Source organism: Acomys minous (assembly GCF_964271855.1).
Source record: "Acomys minous genome assembly, chromosome: 10".
Classification (NCBI taxonomy): Eukaryota; Metazoa; Chordata; class Mammalia; order Rodentia; family Muridae; genus Acomys; species Acomys minous.
The window spans coordinates 9,228,329-9,255,821 of NC_140491.1; the positions used below are offsets into that span (position 1 = coordinate 9,228,329).

Genomic DNA, 27,493 nt, shown 5'->3' on the forward strand with positions numbered 1-27,493 from the left:
CTGGGTCCCAAGTCTTTTGGGCTAGTCCAGGCACTGCTTGTCTCTGCAGGAGGACATTTCTCGCTCAGGGATGGCTAGAGCACTGTATAATGAGTCCCGAGGCTGAGGGCACTTAGGCTAGGTTCCCAGCCTCTCAAGGAGAAATGGAAAATGAATTTTCCCCAGAGTGTCACAACTTAGCTCTCTTTCGAATGGGGCTGCAGGTCTCAGGTGGCTGTGGAGAGCCCCACAAGCCTTGCTTGAGCTGGTGTGCCAAGCACAGCAGCAGGGACATGTCTTGACACCCCTGACAGACAGGTCCCGTGAGACTCAGTGCTTACCAGGTGGTCAGCACCAAACACAAGCATCCTCGCTCCGAGCCAGCCAGCCTTTATTTGTAGTCCTTGGGCAATAGGGAGGGGGTTTGAGGGTGAATGTGTCTGATTCACTAGGGCTGAGGGTGCCAGGATATTTAATTTACACACAGTGGCACAGTACCTCATTAATAGTCAGTAACATGGGGCCTGTCACAAGAAGGAGAAACTTAGCTATCCTAGGTGTGAGGGGCTGACTTCCAGGTGCAACTGAAGGTCATTTGCTGAGGCTAGGATCTGCTCAGCATAGGGTCAGGTACTTTCAAGAATTCCCTGTGCTTGCTGGTCAAGTTCCTTATTAGGAAAGGGTCAGTTTTCTACTCTTCCCTGAGGGCTATGTGATGCTTCTCACACAATCCGGGGTTAACAGGTCAGGTGCAGTGAGAACCCCAACTAAGAAACGAGAGTCCATCTTCATAGACCGAGCCCAAAATGGCTATGCAGAAAAGTCAGACTCCAACTTTATCCAGCAGAGTCCCACACTCAGAGTCTTATCAAATTGAGCATCACTCAGTTTTAAGGAATGCATTTGTGGTACTGTTAACCTGGCCCAAACCCCATGGCTGGGAAGGTCACAGACCCTCACTACTGCTGTATAGTTAAATAGCCTTGGCAAAACAACAACAACAACAAACCAAACCAAAACAAAAATCCTATAGTCTAAATATTTATGTTTATATCTATAGAAGCTACCACTTTTATCATTAGAAAAAAAGTGTCTTTGCAATGAACTGTACTGAACGTGGAGACAAATGAGTGTTCGAAGTGTTTAGAATAATGACAAATGAGGTCTCAGCCCCAAACAGGACATTCATTTCCTATTTTTTGTTTATTTCCCATTACTCGTGGAGGCCTTAGGAGCTACATAATCCTAGGGCTCAATCCATTTATGGCAGTGCTGCTCTAATATATACGCTTAAAAGTTGCAGTTGCCAATTTCAAATTAATTATTGAGAAACTGAGATATATGTAACTATGATCTAAAGGCCATAAAGTTTTGGTGCACTTCAATACTTTATATTTACATTTGAAGCTTTTATGAATATTCAGCAAAGCAACTGTTCCTTACATTACTTGGCAGAAATAATGTTGTGTGAAACCAACATTCACAAGTAATAACCACAGTAAGGTGGAAACTCTTGCCAAAAATACAGCACGTTTTTCTAGTGCAGGCTGGACCTGTTGCTGAAGATGTCACACTGTGGAGATGCTGTTGTTTGTTGACATTGATTTAAGATTACAGAATGCTTTCACATATATAACAGCTTTTGGGGTGTTTGAAATGTGCTTGATCCAGATATGTTAAAAAAAACACCCATTTGAGAAGGATTATACAATACTTGAAAAACAATATTGGCTTTTATCATTGGTTAAACTCTTTACTTCAGAAGTTGGGCAGGAATAGTGATAATTTATAAATTAAAACTTATTGTAAAGTAATTTTGCAGCCTTAATTAAATATGAGTGTATCTCATATGAAAAATTATTGTATTCCACATGAATTTCCTGTGTCAGGCTTATCATAGAAGCTGGTCTATATCCTATGATTTGACCCTGGTTTCTCTTTCTATGAAACATTTTGTTACCTGAAATTCAATCCGTTTTGTTTTTTCTTTTGCTCAGATAATCCCTACCCTGTTTAGCTTGGGAGCCATTGTTATCCTTGTAGATAAAGTTTCACTTTTGCTTTTTACATTTCTTCTCTTTGTACATCAACCTTTATCCACATCTGTAGGTCTTTTCTTGTACGTGTCTCAGCTCACATGCTGTTGTGAGTCTGCTGAGATTTGCCAGTGCTCTGAGAGTGTGGTGTTCTGTGAACTGGATTGTCCTGCCATTTTTCATGGCCAGTTTATGACACCGAACTTCCTTTTATTCTGGGATATTTATTTTGGGCTTAACATTCATGAATCAGCTATGCCTTACTCCCTTTAATACATAGACACTTTGAATGTTCTTATATTTCATTTTTATTTCACTTTATGTCTATTGTCTTATTCCTGAACTCCATGCTCGCAGGTTGGCCTACCAGTCGTAAACAGGCATCTCAGTTCTGTCTCCTCCTTGCTAATTCTCCAGAAGTGGTTCTTCTTTGCCTCTGTAATTCGAGGTAATTGGTGGCTGCTGTGTGTCTATATGTCTCATAATTGCCTTGTAAGTTCAAAAGTGCCGATGTGCTCCTCTTTAATTCACGTCTCGGAACCTGCGTTGGCACCTCAGGTGTTTGTTCTTGCGTTGTGCTTGCTCAGTGTCCTGCTCTGCCCTTCTCACTTGAGGTTAGTTTTTCCTATGGTTCCTCATTCTCAAGCTCTGACACACACACACACACACACACACACACACACACACACACACACACACACACACACACACACACACACACACACACCCTTTTATGGTGCCAAATGCAGTTGTGAAGGACCTGAAGTAATTTTTGTTATAGTTTTAGCACTACCTTTCTCAATGACCTTCAGCAAATCACTTCCCTCAGTTGAATGGACTCATATATTATTTGATACCATTTGTATGACATTTATTCCAGTGTGTGCTCCATTATCAGCTCAAATCTAACTTGACTTATTGTCCTGGTTGCTCCTTGGAGACTATATTACATTTCTATGCCTCAGTGCAGTGTGTGGTACATAATTGAAGGTCACTTAGCTTCTTTTGGATGGAGTGTGAACACCATGTTTTACTTTGCCAGTTACAAAGCATTGCTTTAAGTTATGAAGAGTTGTTTCCTGAGTATTTCCATCCTTAATCCACCAGTTGGGTAGTGATGCTACTTTCCTCTGTACTCCTCTTCCCTCTGTAGCTCTGATCAAGTAACCGGACAGACAAGTTTAACTAGGTTCAGGGTTTCAGAGAGCTCAGTACCTGGCTGCTTGGTCTCAGGTATTTGGGAGGATCTGGCCAGAGGCTTATGTAAAATAGCAGTTTATTTACCTACTTACAGAGAAAAAGCAGAGGAAGTAAAAGCACTTGTCAAAGGGTATAGCCTTCAAAAGAAGTCCACTTTGTGTAACTACTTTTTACAGCCCAAACCCTCCACTCACTCTCCATAATCTCTCAAAAGGGGGCCACAAATTCACAACAGGACCCTGATGGAACTATTTCATTGCAAAATCATGGTAAAAAGAGAAAACTCAAATCTCGTGAATTACGTAAAAGTGTTTCTCAGACATGAATAAGGCCATAGGTCTCTTGGAGTTATTTCTAAAATGCAAAGTTTTATTTGGGGCTGGAGTGGAGGCTGAGATTGGCATCTCTTACATCATCCTAGAGGAAGCTCTTCACACTGGCTCCAGGGCATCTACCTAGTCTTTTCTGTTCTGTTGGAATTGAACTCTTGCCTCTGCTGACGGTGGAATTTAGGCTGTAGTTGTGGTAAAGACTGTGCATGTTACTTGCATCAAAGCAAGAGAGGATCTCATGATGTTCTCTGTCCATTTTCTCTTATTTTCTCTCTAATTTCAGAAGACAGAAATGATTGGATCAGCATATTGCTAAGTGCATTGAAGTCACCGTCCCTTACGTCACAGTTGCAAGCGGCTGTGGCACCTGAGAAATGTGGATACCTTGAGTTGAGAGGATATAAAGCCAAAATTTTTACTGTGTTAAGGGGAAACAGTGTGTGGCTTTGCAAAAATGAACAGGTGAGCTTTGTTACTTTAACTGTAAATCACTCTTTGATGGCATCAACTGTACTTAGCTTTTGAGCGCTGCTTGTGTTTTTATTTATAGTCTTGGCTTTGTTTTAAATGCTCTATTAACAGTAGCAAAGAAAATCTGCTTAGATACTTTAGACTTTTGTTTCAGAAAAAATATTTCCAGCAGATGTTAGACTGCATATTAACCCTTTAATGGACAGAGGAAGTAGAATTGTTGAAATGTATGCATTACTTCAAGTAACAGATTGCTGTTAGGTAATAATTGGGAACAAATACAGATGTTGTTGAATTGGCCTAATCCAGGATGTTTATAATAGAAAATTAGAGGAAAATAACAACCAGGTGTATGTGTTACTTTTCTGTTGCTGATAAATACCGTGACCAAGGCAAGTGATAGAAGAAGGAATTGATGTGAGCTTAGTTTCTAGAATAAATAAGAGTCCATCATGGCAGAGAAGCATGGCGGTAAGAAGAGGAAGCCGAGAGCTTCCTGTCAACACAAACCAGGGAGAGTAAGTGGGACATGAATAGGATTAAACTTCTCACTTATCACCCCAGTGACATCTTTCTTCCAGCAATGGCATACCTCTCAAACCTCCCCCAAATCAGTGTTCCTGACTGAATACGAAGTATTCAAAAATCTGAAGCTATGGGGGGGCATATCTCTTTATTTTTTTCTTTGAACAGATACTCTGTCATGAAACTGCTTTGGTAATAGGGCCACATTATAGAGAGGTGGGTATAGAGATATGTAGATAGATATGTTTATGACCATATCGATATACACATATTTACCTATATACACATGTCGCATATACATTAGAATATGAGCTTTACCTGTTAGGTTTTTGAATTTGGTTAAAACACTAAAGAGATAGCTTAAATCTTTTTGAAGAGACTTGTCGATAATTAAAACATTTTGGGCTTTATACTCGTCTTGTGGGCTTTATACTTGATTTTGTAGTGCAGACTTCTTTCTCTCTGCTATTTTAAACTTTTACATCTAACAAAATAATTCTTTCTCATTTGAGAATCTTAATTCTTATTTGAGAAAGAAATACTGTAGTTTGAGTGTCTAATCTAAGATGAATTCATTTTATAATGGATTATGGTAAGGTATAAACATTTTTACTCTTTTCTTATCAAAAATAGTGTTATCAACTCAAAACAAGCAGTAGGTAAAAAGAAAACTACAGCTCCTTAGCCAAGGCATCTTTAAACTTCAGTGAGAACGTATTCATTATTATTTGTCTTTTGGACATGTTAGCCAATTAGCTATGGAAGGCATCATTGAGTAACGTCAGCAAACTAATAATGTGAATATTTAGCATATTCCTAAAAGAATAGTGACATTCTGCTTAACAATGTATGTGAATTGGATGTGAATAATGTTTCTGAAGTCTCTGAAGTTAGGTGATTAAAACTTTTCTCATTGGAATTCAGGTTAAAAACTCATAATTTGCATGTATCTGTGTGGAAGTTACTCTGCCAAATTGAGAAATTCAATTTTTTCTCTTGCACAGATTGAATGCAATTCTTATTATTCATTTCATTGCTCACATTAGCTAGATTATCTGAGTTTTTGTTATTTTCTAGAAATAATGTTTTTCAAGTTTTATTAACACTTTGCGAGATGGAAGTTCTTTTCATGAAATTATTGCTTTAGTGACAATTTTTGAATGCAAAAATCTAAAATGCTTGTCTCTGGTTGAGTGCTGGGTGCTATGCTAATTAATTTATAAATACTCCTTTTTAATCTTTCCTATAATTATAGGAAGAAGATCCTCTCATCTGTGTATTAAAGATGAGTAAAATGAAGTTTACATAATTTGTGCAGGGCTAACAGTTTCATCATGCCAAAGCTTAATTTAAAACTAGATTTTTTTTTTAAACTCTAGACTTGTCATTTTACTAAAGGCTTGTTTGAATGTTTTCTGAGTTTCTATCTTTTAGAAATAAGCAAGAATTATTTTTGTGACTAATACATTGCCTAGGAGTTTCAGGGCTTGCACTCAGTTCGTGTTATGTCAGGCCATGCATTCTCAAAGAGGTGCGCTTACCTAGGCAGACATTGTTATCTGCAAGGGTGAAGTTGCCCCAGAGGCAACCAGCCACAGGTAATAAGCTTGCTGCTTTTGTTGCCAGCTTATTTGTTTGTTTTGTTTTCTTGTAGCAGATGACCTTGAACTTTTGGTCCTCCTGTCTCTACCTTCCAAGTGTTAAGATTAAAGGCCTGTGCTAAAGGTCTGTCCATAGATAGGCTTTATAGAGAGGTCCAAACCATGGGGCATTAACAAAAATTGAGAATTAGAAACACTTCCATTTACATAAGTAATGTAAGTTCTTTTTTTAAAAAATCAGAGCAGTAAGGCTGAAGTGACAATGTCTCTGGATAACTAAACATGCTTTTCTAAAGTACATATATTTTTAATGTATCTTTATTTTGATTTTTTTCCCTCTTATACATTAAGGTGCCTATAAAGATATATTTTAGGCTCTCTGGGTGTGTGTGTGTGTGTGTGTGTGTGTGTGTGTGTGTGTGTGTGTGTGTTGTGTTTGCATACAGAATCATATTGACAGGTGGGCAAGTTGAGCATGAGTATTTTGGCCCCAGCAGTACTATCCTGGCTTTTATGCCTTATCCCTTTGGTATTTACCTCATTACCCTGAGGAAAGATGTTTACTGCTGATCCCATACAGCAAAGCAGCTGATGGGAAGACTTTCTTCGGCTGCTGAGGTAGGACAGCCTTTCTCCTTAACACAGGCCTTCACCCAAGTGGGGGTATTGGCCTGCTTTAGGAAAGCTTTGGATGATGGTTATTTATCTTGATGTAAACACACACATACACACATGCACACACCCCAGTAATTTTCAAAGGCTATGAAACAAATATATTCTTTTAAAAGAATGAGATATTTATATTCAAATTTTTGTATCATAATTTGTGTTGGATCTATATAATAGCTACATAACAAAACATAATTGTCTTATTATTTATAAGCAGTGAACTCATTGCACACATAATTTCATAGCATAAAAAGTATGTCTTAAAAAGAGATGGGATAACAATCGGGATGTAATCTGAATAAATTAGTTTTTTAAAAAAAGAGAGAGGTTGACCTATATCACTCTAACTCAGGAATTATAGTTTTCTTTCCATTAATGGATCCATAGTTTTACTGATTTGTTCATTAGTCCAGTGAGGTGAACAGACAGTAGATAAAGGTTAGTGCTGGACATTACACAGACATCTCCTTTACCTAAGTGTGTGGACAAGACTGGGAGGTCTCAGCTAGGGCTTTCTTTCTGGCTCCACTATGCCTTAGTGTCTCTGATAGTGCAGTTCTTCCTGTTAACTGGCATCTCTGTAAAGCGAGGTGGATCACTGTCTCCAAAGCTGTCATTACGTTGTTGAAATTTCAGATTTGTGGCCTTATTCCAGATGAGTTGACTTAACCTTTGGAATGTGTGGTGAATATGCGTTCCTGAAAGTACTGCATTTGGTTCAGTGGGATATGAGTTCAAAACCACATACTATGAAATTCTGTGTAGGTTTTTTTTTCTTCTTCCAAAGTGATAAGCATCCAGCTAAAGGGAGGATGAAAATCCAGGAGTTAGAAAATGGGCCTTTCAATCACCTCTGGATAATATACATTTTTTACTATTATTCTATTTAGATGAATAACCGTTTCCCCATTGAATATTTTGAAACATTGATGCATGAACTGACAAACATTTTAGTAAGAATTTTGAAAATCATTATTGTTGTATGGCTTTAGAATTAGGACTGTTCATAGGATGTTGTGCATATTCCTCAAAGTGTCTGTAGCTTGTGCCTTGTTACTGAAATGTCAGTAATGCATATAAGGGTTTAAAATGGTCAGCCTTTTTTGAAGTTTTGCCTTACTGCATTCTTTTCACCTAATGTAGAGTAGTGTTATCAGAGTGGCCTCTTCCAAAGTTATTTTTTAAAGCTCCAGTTATATCATTAGAATTTAGGAAAAGAGAAAGTCATTAGAGATAGTTTGCATTTGCTTGATCCATGAGTTTCTTCCATTCTGTACGGCCAGAATTTACTCTGGTTTGAAGTTGTGTATGTGTCTAGAACCTTTCCTCCATCCCCAACGATGCTCTCTCAGTGCCAGCCTGCCTCCAGACACATTGCCAGTAATCGTTTTCTTCATGTTCTGCATCTGTCTCAAGTGTTGATACAAGAACATGCGATTTCTCACTTAAATTCACTTTTGCCACAAACCCTCTTATGGTTTTGGAAGTCCCCTCCCAGGTTCGAGCTTGCTGGTCATCTTGTGTTCCTCTGTATCATGTTCCCTGACTGCTCTTACCTCCATGAACAATATCCACCAACCTGCACTGAGCAGGGCCTTCTGGCTTCCTGGCTGCTCAGCTCCAAGGCTCTCTTTCCCCCTTGCTTCCTGCGCATTCCTCCGTTAGCACTGCTGGGGCTGGAACACAGATGGGCATTCAAGCTGCACAGCAGAGAGACTGGAGGGAATTTATGTTAAATATTGCCCGAGGTGTTTTTAGTCTTTTCTTCTTCCAGCTGGACTCAAAGGGGAAGTGAAGGGGATGGGTGGGTGGGTGGGGGGAAGACATGAAGAATTAGAGAAGACTTCTGTTAGAAAGGCAGTAGCACCTTGGAAGCTAACCGTAGAATTCTCGGGCCTAATGATCATGGTGCGAAAAAGTGCGTTGCCCTCATCGCACGAGTTAAGTGTCACCCCTTACGTATTTAGTTCCGTCTCCTCTCAGAAGCCCTCCCTGCTTCGGTTTTCCCACATTTTTCTTCTGTTTCTTGTTTCTGCTTGTGTTTTCTATCCCTGCGGTGTGTTATGCTTGTGACAGGGTTTCCATGTTAGCACTTCCACTCTGTTTAAAAGGACTTCTGTAATTGGATGTATATGGGTTATATGAAGTCATCATCTTTCTAGACCCATCTGTCTACTTAAAAGTCCTTAGCAGGCACTCTTCCGTTTCTAGGTCGTATGGAGGCAAGCTCTCCTTGTGGACAGCCACCTGACTTTGTGGTAGGACTAGCACAGCCACCTCCATCCCCAGGAAATTTCTGAGAATCCCTGTGCGGCATTGTGGTCCTTCATTTCTTTCTCGTGTGTATGGTGTGTATGTGTTCATACATGTGCGACCACATGTGCGTGTATGATAGTGTGTGCAAGGTATGAACACATGAGGAAGCCAGAGGTTGATGGCAAGAGCCTCCTTTAATTCTTTTTTATCTTATTAATTCACACAATTGAACCTGGTCCTCAATTGAACCAGGATCTCACCAGTTTGGCTTGTGTCCCTAACCAGCTTGCTCTGGGGAGTTCCTATGTCTGTAGTCCAAGCTCTAGCACCAGGATTACACATCGGGTGGCATTTACATGTATTTTGGGGTTCTAAACTCAGGTCTTTATTCTTTTACTTTAGCCAGTGAGCTATCTCCCTATTCAACCTCTAGCCCCAATCAATTCAAATCAATTTCCTCTCTTTCACTCCTTCTCTCTGTCTGTCTGTCTGTCTGTCTATGTCCTATCTCCAGCTCTCCAATCCCCCCTTCTCTCTGTCTGCTCCTCCTCAATGGAGAGATGTAAACTCAGTACTTAAACCAACAATCATTCCTCAGGACTGAGGAAATGACTCTGGGCAAAAAAATAGCTTGGCAAGCAAGCGAGAGATGAGAGTTTGCCTCCCCAGAACAGACACAAAACAAGGCATTTCACCTGAGGATCAACCTTCTAGTTTTCCTACAAAGAGATCTGCATAACGAAAGGAAAATCCCCGGAAGCCTGTGAGCAAGTAACCTGGGACACAAATGTGACAAAGAGACCTTGTCCCAAGCAAGGTGGAAGTAGAGGACTGACATCTCAGGTTGTCCTCTGTCCTCCACAACTCCACTGTGGCATGAACAGGCCTACATCCACAGACACACATACATACGGACAGACAGACATAATGACAAATACACAAGATTCATCTGCCACTTCTCATTAAGGGCCACTTACATTTAAATGCTGTCTACTGGGGTTTGGAAGGATCAATCAGCTGTTAAGAGCACGCGCCGCTCTTCCAGGGGTCCTTAGTTTGAGTCCCCGTGCTCTTCTAAGGGAGCTGAGGTGGCTTCCAGAGTCCATTTTGGTAGCTAAAAGTTATCTGTAACTCCAGCTCCAGGGAGAGCCAATGCCTTCTCTGGCCTGCACTCATGTGACATAAGTTCTCTCTCTCTCTCTCTCTCTCTCTCTCTCTCTCTCTCTCTCTCTCTCTCTCTCTCTCTCTCTCCCCACCCTCCCTCCCTCAACCCTCATCTCCCCTTCCTTTTTCCCCCTCTCCCTTCCTCATCTCTCTCACTCACCTACTCAATTAAAAAAAATCTTTAAAAAATGAAATACTGTCTGCAGTGTAACAGGTATCACTAACATTTAATTCTTAAAGGTAATTTTGAAAGATTGTGTGTGTGTGTGTGTGTGTGTGTGTGTGTGTGTTCATTCGCATATGTATGTAAATGCAGGGGAAGCAGCCACGGGAAGATATTGGATCTCCTGGACCTGGAGTTATAGATATTGTTATTTCTACTTGGTTAGAATTTCAGGCCACGGACATGAAACAAATTTAAGACAAGTGGCCTTGGCTTCCATTTGTTATGTTTCCCTGATAGTCTCCCATCTCTTTCTGATGAGTTTTTAAAGTATCATGCTAATATTAGCCAGTTCATTACAGCCAGATGTCTGCTTGGTGGGATTAGGTATCCTTTTGATGCTGATTGTGGCATTGGGGCTCTAACTACATAAATTGATTTGATTAAATCTCCTCAAATCAAAGTATAGCAATTTTCTCCCATGTTTCTCCTAATGTAAAGTCCCCTGTTGCTTTGATATGGGGATGGCGAACTAATAGAACTCAAATGAGCCTCAGAAGGCTTGGTTTGTACAGCACAGAACGAAGCCACAGGATGTAGGTGGTGACCTCACATTCTCTGGGTCTTCTCTCTGGCCAAGCGCTGCATCTGCTGTTTCCTGCAAGTCTGGTGCCAATGTCATACAATGCCACATCTGTTTTCAACAAATGCTTAAGCACCGAGTTCTTAAATTCCTGGCAGGAAGACCTAGCATTCACTATTTCTAAAATTAGGTTTGAGATTTCAGCAGATTTGGGGTTAACAAGCTTTAATTTCTCTCTCTAGGGATTAGCATTGTACTTCACTCTTGCACTGAGTGGTTTTACCAATTCGGAATTGTTCTTATTGAAATGAATTTGTCTGAATGACTCATTTCAGTACTTGGTCAATATTTGTGATAAATTCTTTCTGAATGTTTAGTATAGAGTCGTTCTGTTATTACCGATGAAATGGAATATTTTATAAATAACAAATTCTGCCTGTAAAACTTGTAAGTGAAGAAGTTGTCTGGACATATTAAGCTTTTAACTTACGTTATCTCCTTTAATTCCTACAGCTATACTGAAAGGTAGAATTAGTCTGTTTACAGATGATGTGATTGAGGTCCTCCGTAGGCTAGGTAGCCTGCCGATGCTTATCAGGCCAGGCTTCTTCCTTGAGTCTGTCCATGCCAGGTCGTTTCCACACTTGCAGTGTGCAGGCCTGCTGAACAATGCCTATGAAATTCTGTGTTGGCCACAGAAACTAAATACAGAGCATTGCTTACTCTACAAGCCCTCCTTAGTTTCTTAAATTAAAAGCTTTTAAATTAGGGGTCTGCTTTTTTTTTTTTCTTCATGGTGTTCATTCTCAGGATGGGAAGGAGAGATGGACACAGGTAATTGTGACAAACACCCAGGAATGGGACATAGTCTGAACGTGTTCTGATGCTCTGAGCAAAGGAAGGGGAAATGAACATCACCAGCGCATTCTTAGGAAGAAGTGCAGTCGTTTCACATTCAACAGCTCTCCAGAGCACTGACATTTATTTTGTTACTCCGCTCTATATTTTACAGTCAGTTGGTGCTAGCGAGCTGTGAGCCTCCTCTAATTACTCGGAACCATATGGCCATGGCAGGCGGTTGATAAATGGGTTACAGTTCCTCATGATAAGAAAATATCATCTTTACCTGCTGGGGGGGGGAAGTTAGGAATTCTGATCTGACCCTCACTTTACCAGGAATTACAGCTTTCCGTGTAGAGCTTTTATGACTCGTGTATAAAGATGAGGGGCCATCTATCCAGGCAGGGACCGTGATGACCCTCATCAGTTCCAGGAACGGTGTCATCCCCACCATCTGCTAGCCTGGTGGCCAAAGCATCGTGAGCCTCTGCCCTTTGTATCACACAGTACTTGCAGGCCAGGCACCTCACAGAATACCACGGAGAATACCGTGGAGTGGCCTGATACTTATCTCTTGTCACGAGCCTCATTGTGGGGAAGTGTTAGAAGGCCATTCAGTGAAGGCGTGCTGTTTTCCTTAGAGTTTATCCCTGTATCAAGGTTAGATAGATACCTCGTTTTGCTATTTTGATCTTACTTCCCCATGTATAGAAGAGGGTTTGAGTTTTCAGGCACACATATTTGGGAGTTTATTCAACAGGTATGTTGTTCAGCAGGGAAATCGTGTGGATGATTGGGAATTGGCATTTTCCATTTATAATGTAAAGTCGGCCTTGTGCTTATATGTGCAAATGTGTTAAATTGTAGCTGATTTGAATAGTTGGTGTTCCTTCTCAGTACTCTGCTTGTCATCTGGGCTAACTATACAAAATGGGAATGTATCACTTCCTCTCATTCTAATGATTTCACAGTAGTCAACATTTTATTGTGTTTTTGCTTTTACATCATTTTCATATTTTTGAGACTATAATATAATTTTATATTCCTTATTCACAAATTTTGCCTTCCTACTCCTTTCTACACTATGATCAGAAATATCAGAAAGTATATCGGAAAATATATTGTTTTATTGATTTGCTTTTCAAATAGATAATTCTCCTGATTTTACCTAGAAACCTTTACATTGAAAAATAATAAACAGGAGCTGTGGAGATAGCTCGCTGTATGAAATCACTCCACTGTGCAACAGCAAAGATCTGGTCAGAATCCTAAGACTAATATTATAGCTAGGCATGTCTACACACGTGCATGTAACTCCAGCCAGGCATGTCCACACGAGTGCATGTAACTGTGGCCAGGCATGTCCCCACATGTGCGCGTAACTCCAGCGTTGTGGAGAATGGCACACGGGAAAGTTGCTGGGGCTTGGTTGCCACCAGCTTCTCTACATGTCCAGTGAGAGATTCTGCCTCAAGGGAATAAGGTAGAGAGTGATCAGGGCACCTGGTGTCCCCTCACACCTGCCTCCATGCATAAAGCCATGCGTACCCCAGACTACAAACATACATGTGCAAAATAAATGAGAGCATCAATAATTAATGCCTTTCTACAGTGTGGGACTGATTTCCCTGAATACATACATGTGACGTACACATACGGGAAATTTGGTTTTAAGCTTGTTTTGTTGTAGTTTTATCGGATAAGGATGCATTCATTGTAAGCACACAGACCTACAGGAAAGCTAAGAGTGACTTCTTCTCTGAGTTCTCTGAGAACTCTGGTGAGGACAGAGAAGCCCTGAAGCTGACAGAGCAGGAGTCTTTCCCACACTCATTTGTTCAGACTTCTCAAGGACTGCTATATTCTAGAAGCATTGGCAAAGCAGATGGCATTGCTAGACAACACGGAAAGGAAAGAGGCGAGAGGCTTTCCTCTTTGCAGAGGTATCTGCGTTTCATCACGTGCAGCATTTTCTGTCATGTAGATCACAAGTGGGAGATGCAGCCTTACGTGTAGCAGAAATACTCACATAGTACATAGTGCACAATACTCTCCTGCCCCCATGCAGCAGTTACAATAGAAAATAGAATTTGAATAGTTTTTCTCTCTAATCAGTTTTTCTAAATTGTCTTTGATAAATGTCCTTATTTCAAAAATGGAACCATATTTTTGTGCTTTTCTTCACATGGTTGTATTTTTCTTATCACAAATTAGGAGCTTTAGGCACATTTATTCTGAATCTGTTTACCTAGATCATTCTTTTTTTGAAGTGATGATTTAGCAAAGCATTGAGAATATTTATTGCTATGTTACCAAGCCCATATGATTGGGAAGCATATTGCCATCATTGATGCTTCTAGAATGTGCTCTCCTAGTTTTTAAGTTTCAACAAGGCGTAGTAAACATGGTGGTTTCCAATGGCAAGCAAAGGGTTGATTTCATACTAGACTGGCGCTGGAGGAGGTTTTTAAGTGTCTGATTGGAATATTGGGATTGTGAATGTGTCCAATTGATAGAACTGCATTGCCTTTGAATATAAATGAAGAGAAACACAGTTTCTCAGCAGGGACAGTGTGACAAGATTAAGCAAAAACAACAGTTACACATTTAGTTCCTTTCTACCATATAAGTCTAGATGTGCATCACTTATAACCATCTCTTTGAGCCTCAATTTGCCCACTATTTCATACTAAGGGCATTTATGCTAATTTCATAATGCCTTTTTGGCTCTCCTACCAAATAAATATTTGGCACATGACAAAAATTGCTTTGTTAGTGTCCTTTGTTGATTGGATACAGGTGGCTATAGTGCCCACTATTCAAAGGACGGCACATTTATCTATGACATTGGCTCTCAACATGTGGCCTGCCAAAGCTGAAGGATCCAGAGGATCCTAGAAACCTACAAGAAGAACATTATGATAGGCAGATTTGGGCCCAGGGGTCCCGCTCAAACTATGGCACCAGCCAAGGACAATACAGGTGGTAAACTTCAAACCCCTACCCAGATCTAGCCAATGGACAGGACATTCTCCACAGTTGAGTGGACAATGGAGTCTGACTTTCACACGTACTCCGGTGCCTCATATTTGACCATGTCCCCTGGAGGGAGAGACCTGGTGGCACTCAGAGGAAGGATAGCAGGTTACCAAGAAGAGACTTGATACCCTATGAGCATATACAGGGGGAAGAAGTCCCCCTCAGGCACAGTCATAGGGGAGGGGAATAAGGGGAAAATGGGAGGGAGGGAGGAATGGGAGGATACAAGGGAAGGGATAACCATTGAGATATAATATGAATAAATTAATAAAATAAAAAAAACATGTGGCCTGCGACCTTTCTGGGGGTTTGAATGACTCTTTCATAGGAATTGCCTATCAGATGTTTACATTACAATTACAAATTAAAGTTATGAAGTAGTAACAGAAATATTTTTATGTTTGGGAGTCTTCACAACATGAGGAACTATACTAAAAGGCTGGAGCATTAGGGAGATTGAGAACCACTGGTCTATGGCCTTGTCACCTTACCTTTCATAGGAAAGACATGAATGTTCCTTGTAGCTTAGCCTGCTTCAGTGTCATGTACTGGAAAGGACTGCCTCCCATGAGAAGAACTGGTCTTTTCATTTTCTGGTTGAGCCTGTTTAACTGCATACACATATGTAGTGACATTTCTAGGAGCTTCTGAATAACAAAGACATTATGGTTGATTATTCAAAAATTGTTTTGAATTTTTGTTCCTTTCTAGGATTTTAAGAGTGGACTTGGTATTACCATAATTCCTATGAATGTTGCAAATGTAAAGCAAGTAGATCGAGCTGTGAAACAGTCTTTTGAGATAATTACTCCCTACAGGAGTTTCAGGTAAGCTATAATTAAATTCTCTCTCTCTCTCTCTCTCTCTCTCTCTCTCTCTCTCTCTCTCTGTGTGTGTGTGTGTGTGTGTGTGTGTGTGTGTGTGTGTGTGTGTGTGTGTTTATGACTACTAAAAGGCCTGGGCAATTTATTTTGTATTGCTGGCTGTGCTGTTACATTTTATAGAACAATTAGAATCATCTTTTCTCACTCACATTGTCTAACTTACTAGACATGTAGGAAGCTACTGAAAGGGGCTTGGATAACTTAACTGCAATTGGCAAAGATATTTCCTTCATGAGTCTTGGGTTTCTTCTTCTTCTTTCTTCTTCTTCTTCTTCTTCTTCTTCTTCTTCTTCTTCTTCTTCTTCTTCTTCTTCTTCTTCTTCTTCTTCTTCTTCTTCTTCTTCTTTACTTTGTTTATAAGTTGAGGATGGTGAATAAGCTAATTCTTTCCCATTTAAAAGGAATAAGATAGTATTCTGTTGTCTTCAGAGTGTGTTTGCTTTCTTTTAACTTAGTTGAATGAATCCCACTTTAAGTTTGGCTTTTAATTACAGTTGCTGATTATGATTTCTCCCAAAACCTCAGCTCAGAAGCGTGCTGGGTTTAATGAATCACATGAAGTTATTGATTCAAATATTTTAACATCTTGATGTGTGTATAAAATGTGTTATAATATTTGAGTATTTGCATCATGATGACAATGAATAATAATACTTAATGTACTTAACATATTTTAATCATGTGTAATGATCCATATAGTCAGTGTATATATAGGCATGGGCAATTTGTGGAGTATAACTTTACTGATACATTTGTCCCAAATGACACAGATCAGGTTGTTTGTGAGTCAGAGGCAATTGCTTTAGGCCCTTGAATGGCTTAAATATTTCTTAGATACTCTTGAGTAGCTCATACATTTTGTTTCTCAAAATATGTCTATGGTCTCCAGTTTTGGTTAAAATGATCAAATAAAGCATAAAAAGCTTTAATTTCATGCTTGCAGATCTACAGTTTGGATTGCATCTCAGTTGCTCTGTGTTTGCCTATCATACACAAGCCCTGGTCTTCTGTCTTCACTACTGCTCATCACACACACACACGCACACGCACACGCACATGCACACGCACACGCACACGCACACACACACCCCTCTCTCAGAAACAGTTTCTAGCCTCAGCGGAATGCAGATGCTGGCTGTAACTAACCTCTTGGAGAACATAATATCGATAAGAATTTTGTTAATATTGTCATAATGATAGAATCATAAAGCTCTTTGGAAAATTCAGTTCCTATAACCACTTATTTTATGGACTATTTAGGATAGTCAGCCACCAATTATTTCCATTATAGTTCATAGAACAAAAATTTCAATGTGACAGATAACTTAGAGTGGCCTTTGTTTAGCATCATTGTGACATATTTGGATATTACCTATAATAAACAATCAATAAATCTTTCTTGAAGGGCAGCATTGCTCTTTAGTGTTTTATTATTCAGTGAGGCATCCAGCCAATACTAAGAAATCAAACCGTGTCAGAGCTGGCTAAAATTGAGTTAGAAGTCCTTTAAAATAGTAATCATTTGAAACTTTTCTTGTTTTTCAGTCTCTTAGTGCCATCTGGCCAGTCTTCTAATTTAAAATATTCCATTTTTAAATCTGACAAAAATCACAATTTCTGGTGGGTGTTTTTTATATATAATTTTAGTTTTAGAATATGATGGCATAGTTGCCTGGCAAAATATTCCATCAGTCCTGAAACCCTGCCAGTCTCTTTCTTGATTATTATATAATCCATTGCTTAAGAGACATGGCTCTCATTTGTTTTGATCTATATATGTTGATCAGATATAATAAGTGTGTTAATTTTGGTTGAAGATATGTGAACAGGGCCCTAAGCATTATGAAATATCAAAAGAAAAAGAAAATGATTTGTTAAATTAGATTATTTTTAATAGAAAAAGACAATCCAATACTGCCCAACAGGCATAATTTTAGTTGCTATTTAATTTGTGGCTGAAATGAATATGCAAACTGTACACCCTGCTTAATTGGCCTCTACAAGAGAGATCAATAATGCAGAAATGTTAATTGTTTCAGCTTCACAGCAGAGTCTGAGAAAGAGAAACAGGAGTGGATTGAAGCTGTGCAGCAGTCGATAGCAGAAACTCTCTCTGATTATGAAGTAGCTGAGAAGATTTGGTTCAACGAGTCCAACAGAAGCTGTGCAGATTGTAAAGCCCCAGACCCTGACTGGGCATCCATCAATCTCTGTGTTGTCATCTGTAAGAAGTGTGCAGGTAATTAATGATGAGCTCATCTCTGCTGGGTGGCAGATCGGCACTGACTGTTCTTTGTTATCAAACATACTGTGTCCTAGGTAATGCTTGTGAAAAGTGAAAGGAGATATGCCTTATTAAATGGGAGTCCATTTAGAAATACCATGTAATTCCATCTTCAGTCCTGTGTGGATCAGACATAAAAATTACGTTTTAAGTATACAGCAACATTTTGGGTTTACTGGCCCATGTTGTTAAAATAACATGTTTAAATGTTTTTGATTATAGAATACATCCAGATCAGATATGCATATTTGCACGAATACTTTCAGTTATGGTCTAATCATTGCTTTAAAATGTATTTTTTTATATTGAAAGTGTTCTAGGCTCTATTGTTGTATGCTGGATCTCACATCTCCTGTTGTATGAATTTGAAGTGAAGTGTTTCAAAATAGCATTGATGCTTTTGTAAAAAGGTAGTACCACAAATGCCTTTCTTCTTGTGACCTTATACCTGGCTGCCTGGCATCTCAATGCATCTATGAGCCCTAATCCATATCCAAGAGAGTGGAATGAAGTGGACCCTCATTCATTGAAATGCCTTGTGAGGTTTAGGAAAGACCTGGAGAAGCATAGTCAATTTCTATCTCCCATCTCCCAGACACACTCCTTGCCCCAGCTCTGCCTCCTACTCTACAGATACTCCTAGTTCTCTCTCTCTCTCTCTCTCTCTCTCTCTCTCTCTCTCTCTCTCTCTCTCTCTCTCTCTCTCTCTCACACACACACACACACACACACACACACACACACACACACACAAGGAATTCACCTGAGACATCAGCTGTCCTGATGCTTGTGTACTGGGCCTGGGATAGGACAGGCTAGGAGCTTCTGACTGAGCTTAAGCAGAGACAAGGAGCAGTGCAGCTGCAGCAACTGTCTGGACCCAGGCACTCCCTGGAGCTCTGTGGCATTCCATCTCTCAGGATGCTGAAGTCGCTTTCCTGACCACTAAGCCATTGGCCCTGCTATGATGCTCTGTTTAGTGTCGTCTCCCTTCCTCTTCTCCTCTCCCATCTCAACACAGACAGAGCTTTGTTTTGCTCCTAGCTATTCCTCTTGTGCTGCATTTCTTTTCTTCCTCCTCAGGATCAGTTCATCTTTTTACCCAGTCTCTTGAGCATTTAAACTAGTGCCTGTTCCATCACCGTAAGCTTGCATCAGTCTGTCTTGTTAACACTTAGCTTTCTGAAAGCTCTTCAGTCCCCTTTGGCATCACCCTGTTCATTTCCTTCTTTGAAACTTGAGTAGCTTTCCTGACTTTGCTAAGCTTTCTTTTATTTTTTATTTTTTAAATTCATTTTCCTTCAGCATTTTGTAATCAACCATCTTTTTGCTCAACCAGTACAAGTATTTAAACTGCATTTACCAGTTATATTTTGCCTCTTAATTCACTACTTGGTCTATTCTTTTTACTACTACTACTATTATTATTATTAATTAATTAAACATAATTAATTCACTTTAAGTCCCGATCATAGCCCCCTCCCTCCTTTCCTCCTGGCCCCACGCTCCATCCCTCTTCCACCTGTTCCCCTTCCTACTTTTCAGAAAAGGGGAGCCCCCCAGCCCACCCTAGCACATCTAGTCCCATCAGGAGTGAGCCATCCTCTTCCCCTGTGGCCTGGCTAGGAAGCCCTGCCAGGGAGAAGTGATCAAAATCTAGGCAAATGAGTCCAGGTCAGAGTTAGTCCTTGCTCACCTTACTAGGGACCCACATGAAGCCCTTGCCCATCAGCTACATCTGTGTAGGGGGCCTAGGTCCACTCCATGCATGGTTCTTGATTGGTGCCTCAGTTTCTACAACCACCCCACCCCCACCCCTGGCCCCTGGCTGGTTGGCTCTGTTTGTCTTCTTGTGGAGCTGCTGTCCCCTCCCTTCTATCCTTCCCCCAACTCCTCACAAGACTCCCTATGCTTCGCCCAGTGTTTGGCTGTGAGTCTCAGCATCTGTTTTGTTCCACGGCTGGGTGGAGCCTCTCTGAGGACATCTCTTATCTAATCTGCCTTCTCTGTAATAGTTGAGATCTGGGGCTAGTAAGGCTCTGTTTGGTGGCGTGGGACCTCCTCCACTTTAGTCATCCATTCTGTCTTGCATTCTTCGTGTCTTTCTGTCCTTGTGGTTAGGTGACCTCACCACTTCATGCTGTTTGAATATGTGTGCCTTTGGCTATGTTTTCAGTTCTCTCTCTCCCTCTCTCTCCCCGCCCCCCCCCCTCTCCCTCTCGTATTCAGCACTCACGTTTTAAAGATGATTTTCACTGCCTATGAGAACCTCTGAACAGTTTTTCCAAAGATGCTCAAAGCTCACATGTCAAAAGTAGAGCCATCATTGCTGCCTCCAGCCCAGTGTATAAACCTGAATGTTTTCATCTTTGCCCTACATTGACGAGAACTTGTATTGCCTACCATGTACTCAGGCCTAAGATGAAAGAACCCGCCCCCCTGCCAAGCTTTCAGCTTTCCTTAAAGCCCATGGCATCTCATGAGCATTTCTGTTTCTGTTCTATCCTTCTGCCTCCACTTAACAGCCCATACATTCTATTTATTTTTACTTTATCAGTATTGGTATATTCCTTGCATGTATGCTCACAACCATGTGCCCATGGAGGCCAGAAAAGGGCAAAGGGTCTTCTGAAATTAGATTTACAGATGATTGTGAGCTACCCTGTGGGTGCTGGGAATTGAACCCTGTTTCTCTGGAAGAGCATCCAGAGCTGTTAATTACTGAGCCAACTGTCTTGTTCCTGAGCTTATCTGTTCTTGCATAGGCTGCTTTCTCATCTCTGTCTGCAGCTCACAGGTGCCCAATGTTGCCTGTAGGTCATAATTCAATGTGCATAGCTATATGAACTCCTGCTATGGGGTTTTGTGCCCAGAAATATTTTCAGCTCTTCAGTAAAGAAAAAGGGCCTCTGGTTTAATATACTACACAGTGAAGAATCTATACTCTTCCTATGCAAAGTGTCCTTAAGATCAATGGAATTTCTTTCACAGGAGGTTTTCATTTCAGCTTACTTTTGACTTATACTTGTGCATCATTTATGACTGAAAGTTGACATATTGTACAGATTTGATGATATAACTCTGTCCTTCCCTTCTTCAGGGGAAAGTAGAACAGAAAATGCACATCAGATCTCTTTGCTCATTTTTATTGTAATTGTTGATATTAGATTTTCTGGTATTGATGGCTGCATTTACAGGCATGGGATTTAACTGACCATAAAGATTTTCCTTGTTTGTAAAAATAGCTCAGCAGTGGAACACTTCTAGAAGGGACAAAGACCTAGGTTCATTCCCATAATGCCTAGGGGGGAAAACAGGTTTAGTGATCCCAAGCTAACCATAAACACACACTCTCTCTCTCTCTCTCTCTCTCTCTCTCTCTCTCTCTCTCTCTCTCTCACACACACACACACACACACACACACACACATTCTTTTTAAAGTATAGTTTTATGACAATACATGACTGAGAAAAAACTAGTAACGATTACCTCATTTTGGTTAGTTATATCTTTTTTGTGCATAATCATCAGAAATATTCTTAATGCTTTTGGCATTTAGGGGAGCATGTACACATATATGATACATGTGTGTGTATCCACATGGAGGCTGAAGGGCAGCCTTTCAGTGCTATCCCTCTGGTACCATCTATGTCTCTATTAAGTTGCTTACTAAGTTAGTTTGTTAGTTATTTTGTGAGAAAAGTCATCTCACTACCTAGAAGTTGTCTAGTAGCCTAGGCTGGCTGGCCGCTCGGCCCAGTGGAGTCTCAACATCTCCAGTGCTTGTGCTACAAGCACACACTACCAGGCCTAGCTATTTTTATGTGGTTTGGGGAAGTGCAGTTTAGGTCTTTATATATAAGGCAAGTACCTTATTGGCTGAATCTTCTCTCCATCCCTTATGTACACATGTATGTGTGGGGACTGGTGAGGGAAGGGATTGCTGAGAGTTGAACATAAGGTCTCATACATGTAGACAGGCCCTTGAGCTATAGTCCCAGCCCTGCTCTACATATTAAAAAAAAAAATAAAGTAAAATAAATTCACATTCAAATAAAAATGGTAATGTACTTTTCTCATCTCACCCTTCAGGACAACATCGATCTTTGGGACCTAAGGACTCTAAAGTTAGAAGTCTGAAAATGGATGCCAGTATTTGGACCAATGAGCTTATTGAGGTAAGACCTGTCCACAAGGCAGAGTGAATGCAGGCTGGATAAGATGGGCAGTGGGCATCAGTTAACTTTTTTAAAGACATTCTCAGATGAAATTCTCACTGTGATATGAAAATGACATCTAGCTTCCCAAATTAGATAGTTATTTTTAAAATAAAAACTACAAAGAACTTTAATGATACTCAGGATATAAAGATGTGACAACTCTGATGAAAGTGAGAGCTGTTTTTTTTTGTTGTTGTTGTTTTGTTTTGTTTTGTTTTTAACCCATAAAGAAAAGCATTAGAAAAGGGAGTGAAAAGAGTTGTCAACGTTTAGTATTTATCTAGGCCAAGCTTGGACATTAACCACCAGGTCTATCTCACTGTTTCTTGTCCGCATTTCCTCTCCTGCTCTACTTTCTCTCGTTGAGACTGAGTGTGTTTGTTTCACTATAAGTTTGAAGAGTAATGCTCCTTTCGTTGCATTCGTGTGGCCCGTGGTTGGTTTTCCAACTGATGTTGCATTAGAAATGGTATCTCCCGCCTCTTTATGTGCCTTGAGAGCTCAAGCTTTCAAGCTTTCTTCCATATTTTATATTGAATTAGAGTTTAGTTTAGAATGTGAGTCAATTTTGAAGGTTCAAGAACATCTAATGAAATTGTACTTTTTTTTTTCCTTTTCCATTTCAGCTATTTATTGTCATTGGAAACAAGAGAGCAAATGACTTTTGGGCTGGTAACCTTCAGAAGGATGAAGAGTTACAGATGGATTCGCCAGTCGAAAAGAGAAAAAGCTTTATTACCCAGAAATACAAAGAAGGAAAATTCAGAAAGACTCTTCTAGCGTCTCTGACCAAAGATGAGTTAAATAAGGTGAGTAAAATATAGCACTGTGTGTGAATTGAAATGCCACATATTGATATATATCATCAAACATATAGTGGACACTTTATTATGACATTTGAAATGTTTGAAATTTCTTAGCACCAGCCATTACAGAAAATTATCCCAACAAGGCTTGCAGAGACTCCATGATGGAGTGGAAGGTTCAGAAGGCAAACATCCTAGAACCAAGACAGTGAACTGAGACCTTGAGGCCTTGACTTATAACTGTATCCCATGCAGAGTAGGCACTTGGTACCCAACTGCCTGATTTAGATCACAGATTTTACTAGTATAGGAAAAAAGAAATGCACACCTCCTAAGCACATTGTCAGACTTGCATTTTTCTAAAGAACTGGACTCCCAACCAGTTCCCATCTATGCTGTGTGTTCTTTCAATGGACAGGCTCTGTGTGCTGCAGTGCTGAAGCCAGATGTGCTGGAAACGATGACCCTGCTGTTCAGTGGAGCAGATGTCATGTGTGCGACAGGAGACCCTGTGCACAGTACCCCGTACCTGCTGGCCAAGAAGGCTGGGCAGACTCTGCAGATGGAATTTCTCTACCATAACAAGTTCTCAGGTTTGTCCATCACCTTGTACTGACTGCTCTCTTAAGATATGTCCCTGGGGGCGGAAAAAGCACAAATACATTGATTTTTCAACCAAAAAAAAAAAAAAAGTGAAATTACTGAAGTAGTGCTTTACAGCAGAAGACATGTAGGATGCATTTCCTTTGTAGTCCTTTAATCTTGTAAATGGAAGATTAAAATAGTCAATCCTATGTAATCATTTCTTCCAAAATTAAATCTGATTTATCTTTGAATAAGTATGGCTTACGTGCTTCTTTGCAAACTTTACGCAAAGTGAAATAAATCTCTCTGTATTTATTTTGTCATAAATAAGGACCTACTTTTATTCTGGCTCAAAATTCATAAGCCAAAGGGATCCTTATTATGTTTTGGATTCAAATGTGAAATCTCTTTGCCTTTCCTAGATTTCCCACAGCATGACGTTCCTTCTGAGGGTGGATCGAACCAGGAGGCTGCGCAGCCTACCTTCCTGTGTGACTTCCTGTACCAGGCTCCTGCCTCTGCTAATAGAGTCTCTTCTGAGAAAAAGCTCCTTGAAGGTACCCTTTCTGTGCCTCTTAGGTTGGGTTTCTGGATAAAGCATTTTACCCGACGTTTGTTCATCTCCTTACTCGGCCTAGGGTATAATAATTGACGAGCAAGAAAAACTCTGCAAGAATTAACCCGTAAATCAGATCTAACTATGTTTAAAATCTTTGTATAATACCCAGAACAAAATACTTGCCAATAACTTTCCTGATTTCTAGAGCCATTTCTGGAGCCATTTTTAGTCTTTTCTTGTACAAAGATCAAGTTAAAACTTTGAAATCAAAAGTTTTCTTTAAGTTTTCAGTATAACAAACTGTTGTCTAGTCTAATAGCAGACTAATCGGATCTCTGTCAGTCTTTGATTGTATTTGTGGTTTGGTCATAAGCCAATAGTTTCACTAGAGTTTGAATTACCATTAGTCAACTAAAATTTTTAAAAATTAAATAAATAAAATTCCAGAAAGATGCATAAGTTTAACTGTATATTATCTGTATATTATTAGGTATTGTTCATTTTCTACAACACCTAATTTATAATTTGAACTTCATGCATACACTGGAAAATATGATATCCAGGGTTGAGTATTTTCTGAGATTCAGGCAGACAATGAGAGTCTTGTCATGCATATCCTCATTACCACACAGAAATGAGGAAACCTCTAAATTAAAAAGACACAGTTGCTGGCATAAAGCACGTTTTGTTATGAAAGAGCTACCCCAAGAAGCACAAAGTGAGCTCTGAAGAAGCTTGTATTTCTGGGCCTTATTCTTCTCCCTCCTAAGATCTGGCTGGTCTGCTGCTGTTCTTGAACGCCAGCTTCATAGGGGAAAAAAAATGAATTGTTTGGAAAGATACAGAGATTAAAAGTGTGTGGCTGTCACCTTTGCCTCTGAAAGGCAAGCACTGGACAGTTCCACTCCACCAGCCCTTCTCATCACGGAACAAAATGATTAAAAACGAAGACAGGAGTCTGGGAATGAAATGCACGCATCGTTTGGCGTCGCAGAGGTTCCGCGGTGTCAGTTCAGCTTCTGCCGAGCTCAGGCCCTTGTAGCTCTTGCTTATGAAGACTGATCGGTATTTTGCTTTTCCTTTTCTCAGTTTAGTGTTCATGAAAAAGAAAGATTGATAGCCCCTGCTAAAGCTCTGTACAGAGCTGAATAATCGCATCCTGGTTTTGTTTTCCGTTTCCACTCCTCAGCCCTATGTGTTGCCCCTGGTATCTGGCTTTGATTAGTTTCTGCAGCCTTTGCTTTCTAGAAAGAAAATGGTTGATAGGGTTTACCAGAGACTCCTGTTTTCATTCTGTTTATATTTAATTGTATACATTAACAAAGACTTTTTTTTTTTATCTAGGAAAAGCCTAAGTTGTGTACCTTTAAAACTGTGTTTCCGAGACCAAAGCATATTTATTTAAATGAAAAAAAAATTCCACATGGTTTTGGAAAATAGTAGTGTTGCCTTAAATACCTCAGATTTATTGTGTATACACACACACACACACACACACACACACACACATTATAATATGGGACTTCTCTATTGTGACACTTGAAAAGTGGCTATATAGTCTAATTGTGTGATAAGCACACGGGTATTTTGCTCAGCAGTTAGTGCATAGCCTCTAGAAGTTACCTGTTTGCATTCTTCCCTTCTCCTGTAGTAACTAGTCATGTGACCTGGGGAAGCGGTGTCAGCTTCCCTGTGCCCATGAAAAGGGCGCATAGCACAGACTGATGCCATCCTGCAGGCTCAGTGAATTCATACATGTAGGACATGCATGACGTGAACATACTCAAGACTGATTGAACTGGGGTGGGGGGAGGAGCGTTTGAGGGCTTACAGAAGCACAGTAGCTTCTGGATTCTTAACTGGCCTCTGAGTTTAGGTGCTGTGCCCTCTAGGCTTACAACCTCAGTTCAAAGGTAGAACATCCCCAGCACTCCATGGGAGCTGGAAAGAGATGGCCCATGGAGCTACATACGGGGATTGGATACATCTTGAATGAATCCTGGTCTTCCTTGTCCCAAACATCACAATGGAAAGAGAAATTCATAACCCCGTCTTTCACTTTCACCTCACATGCTAGCTCCCCTTTGTAACCAGACAAATCCTGGGAGTTAGCCATTGTGCGTTTTCCTTACGATGCGCATCATACAAAAACTGCTTTCACAGTGTGGTTTCTGTAGGAGAGAGGGGCACTCTGAGGGTATAGACGGCCACAATTCCACTGTCTTTCATTCCTTCCCAAATCAACAGGAATGTCGAGGCTTCCTATCACATTTTTGTTATTCTGGACACTCAGAGACAAGATCAGTTCCTACATTGTCTGACATCTGGCCCATTTCTATAGCTAGTGATATTTTACACACTGTAAGGCTGCAGGACTCACTGTCTTCCAGCCCACATTTCTGATGTAAATAGAGCCGCCTCGTAATGGCAAATGAGTTACAGGCCATCTACAAGGAACAGGTATCACTGTGTACCAGCAAAACTTTATCATAGCAGGTGATGGTGTGTGATTGTGCCGCTCTCCGTGGTGTGCTGACCCCAGTGTTAAGTAGGACACTGTAGACATTACGGATTCGGAGCACTTCTTTTATATTCCTCTTTATCAATGGATTCGGTGTTATTTTTTGTTCTACATTTGTTCTCCTCACAATACTCTGTGCGGACCTCAGTCCTTTGTGTTTGCAGAGTTGTTTTGTAGCTTTTCACTTTATGAATTGGCCTGCATTTCTGGTCATCAATGTCATATTCATTTTTTTTTTTTTTTGCCTTGCACATTCTTTACAGTTAGATGATAACTTTTTGGGAAGAAAAAAATTTGTCAACTTTATGTCTTATGAGGTAGTTTGATGTTCCTTAGCTAAAATAGGGAAAATGTCAATTTCCTTTTTTGAATGCAGACATTTTTTTTAAAGTTTATAACTCCATTTGCCATTTGCTTTGTTTACATTCTTAGAGACAAATAAAAAGTGGTGTGTTTTGGAAGGCGGCTTCTTGAGTTACTATGAAAATGACAAGTGCACCACACCCAATGGCACCATCAACATCAGCGAGGTTATTTGCCTGGCCGTCCATAAAGAGGATTTCTATTTGACTACTGGGTAGGTCTACCCTTAGCATCTCTCTGGGAGGTGAAATGTATTTGTCGTCACTGTAACTGGTGATGAGGCTTTCGTTATCTTTTGTATTCTTCCATTGGTTCCTATAAAAAGGTTTTATGGTATCTTCAAGCCAGTTTATTTTATGTAGAACATCCGCTGGAAATTCTTTAAAAATTAGTACTAAAACATTCTGTGTTG

General features: G+C 40.1%; 1 protein-coding gene across 4 annotated transcripts in view; it reads left to right on the top strand.

Annotated features, from left to right (window-relative positions):
• Positions 1-27,493, top strand: part of ARAP2 (ArfGAP with RhoGAP domain, ankyrin repeat and PH domain 2) — a 160,484-nt gene that overhangs the window by 64,513 nt on the left and 68,478 nt on the right. For all 4 annotated transcript variants that reach the window (XM_084797766.1, XM_084797769.1, XM_084797768.1 and 1 more), the window contains exons 9-16: positions 3,831-4,009; positions 15,570-15,685; positions 17,782-17,981; positions 22,120-22,205; positions 22,874-23,056; positions 23,472-23,646; positions 24,061-24,195; positions 27,151-27,295. In XM_084797766.1, the coding sequence (XP_084653892.1) occupies positions 3,831-4,009; positions 15,570-15,685; positions 17,782-17,981; positions 22,120-22,205; positions 22,874-23,056; positions 23,472-23,646; positions 24,061-24,195; positions 27,151-27,295 (1,219 nt within the window). The remainder of the gene's footprint in view (positions 1-3,830; positions 4,010-15,569; positions 15,686-17,781; positions 17,982-22,119; positions 22,206-22,873; positions 23,057-23,471; positions 23,647-24,060; positions 24,196-27,150; positions 27,296-27,493) is intronic.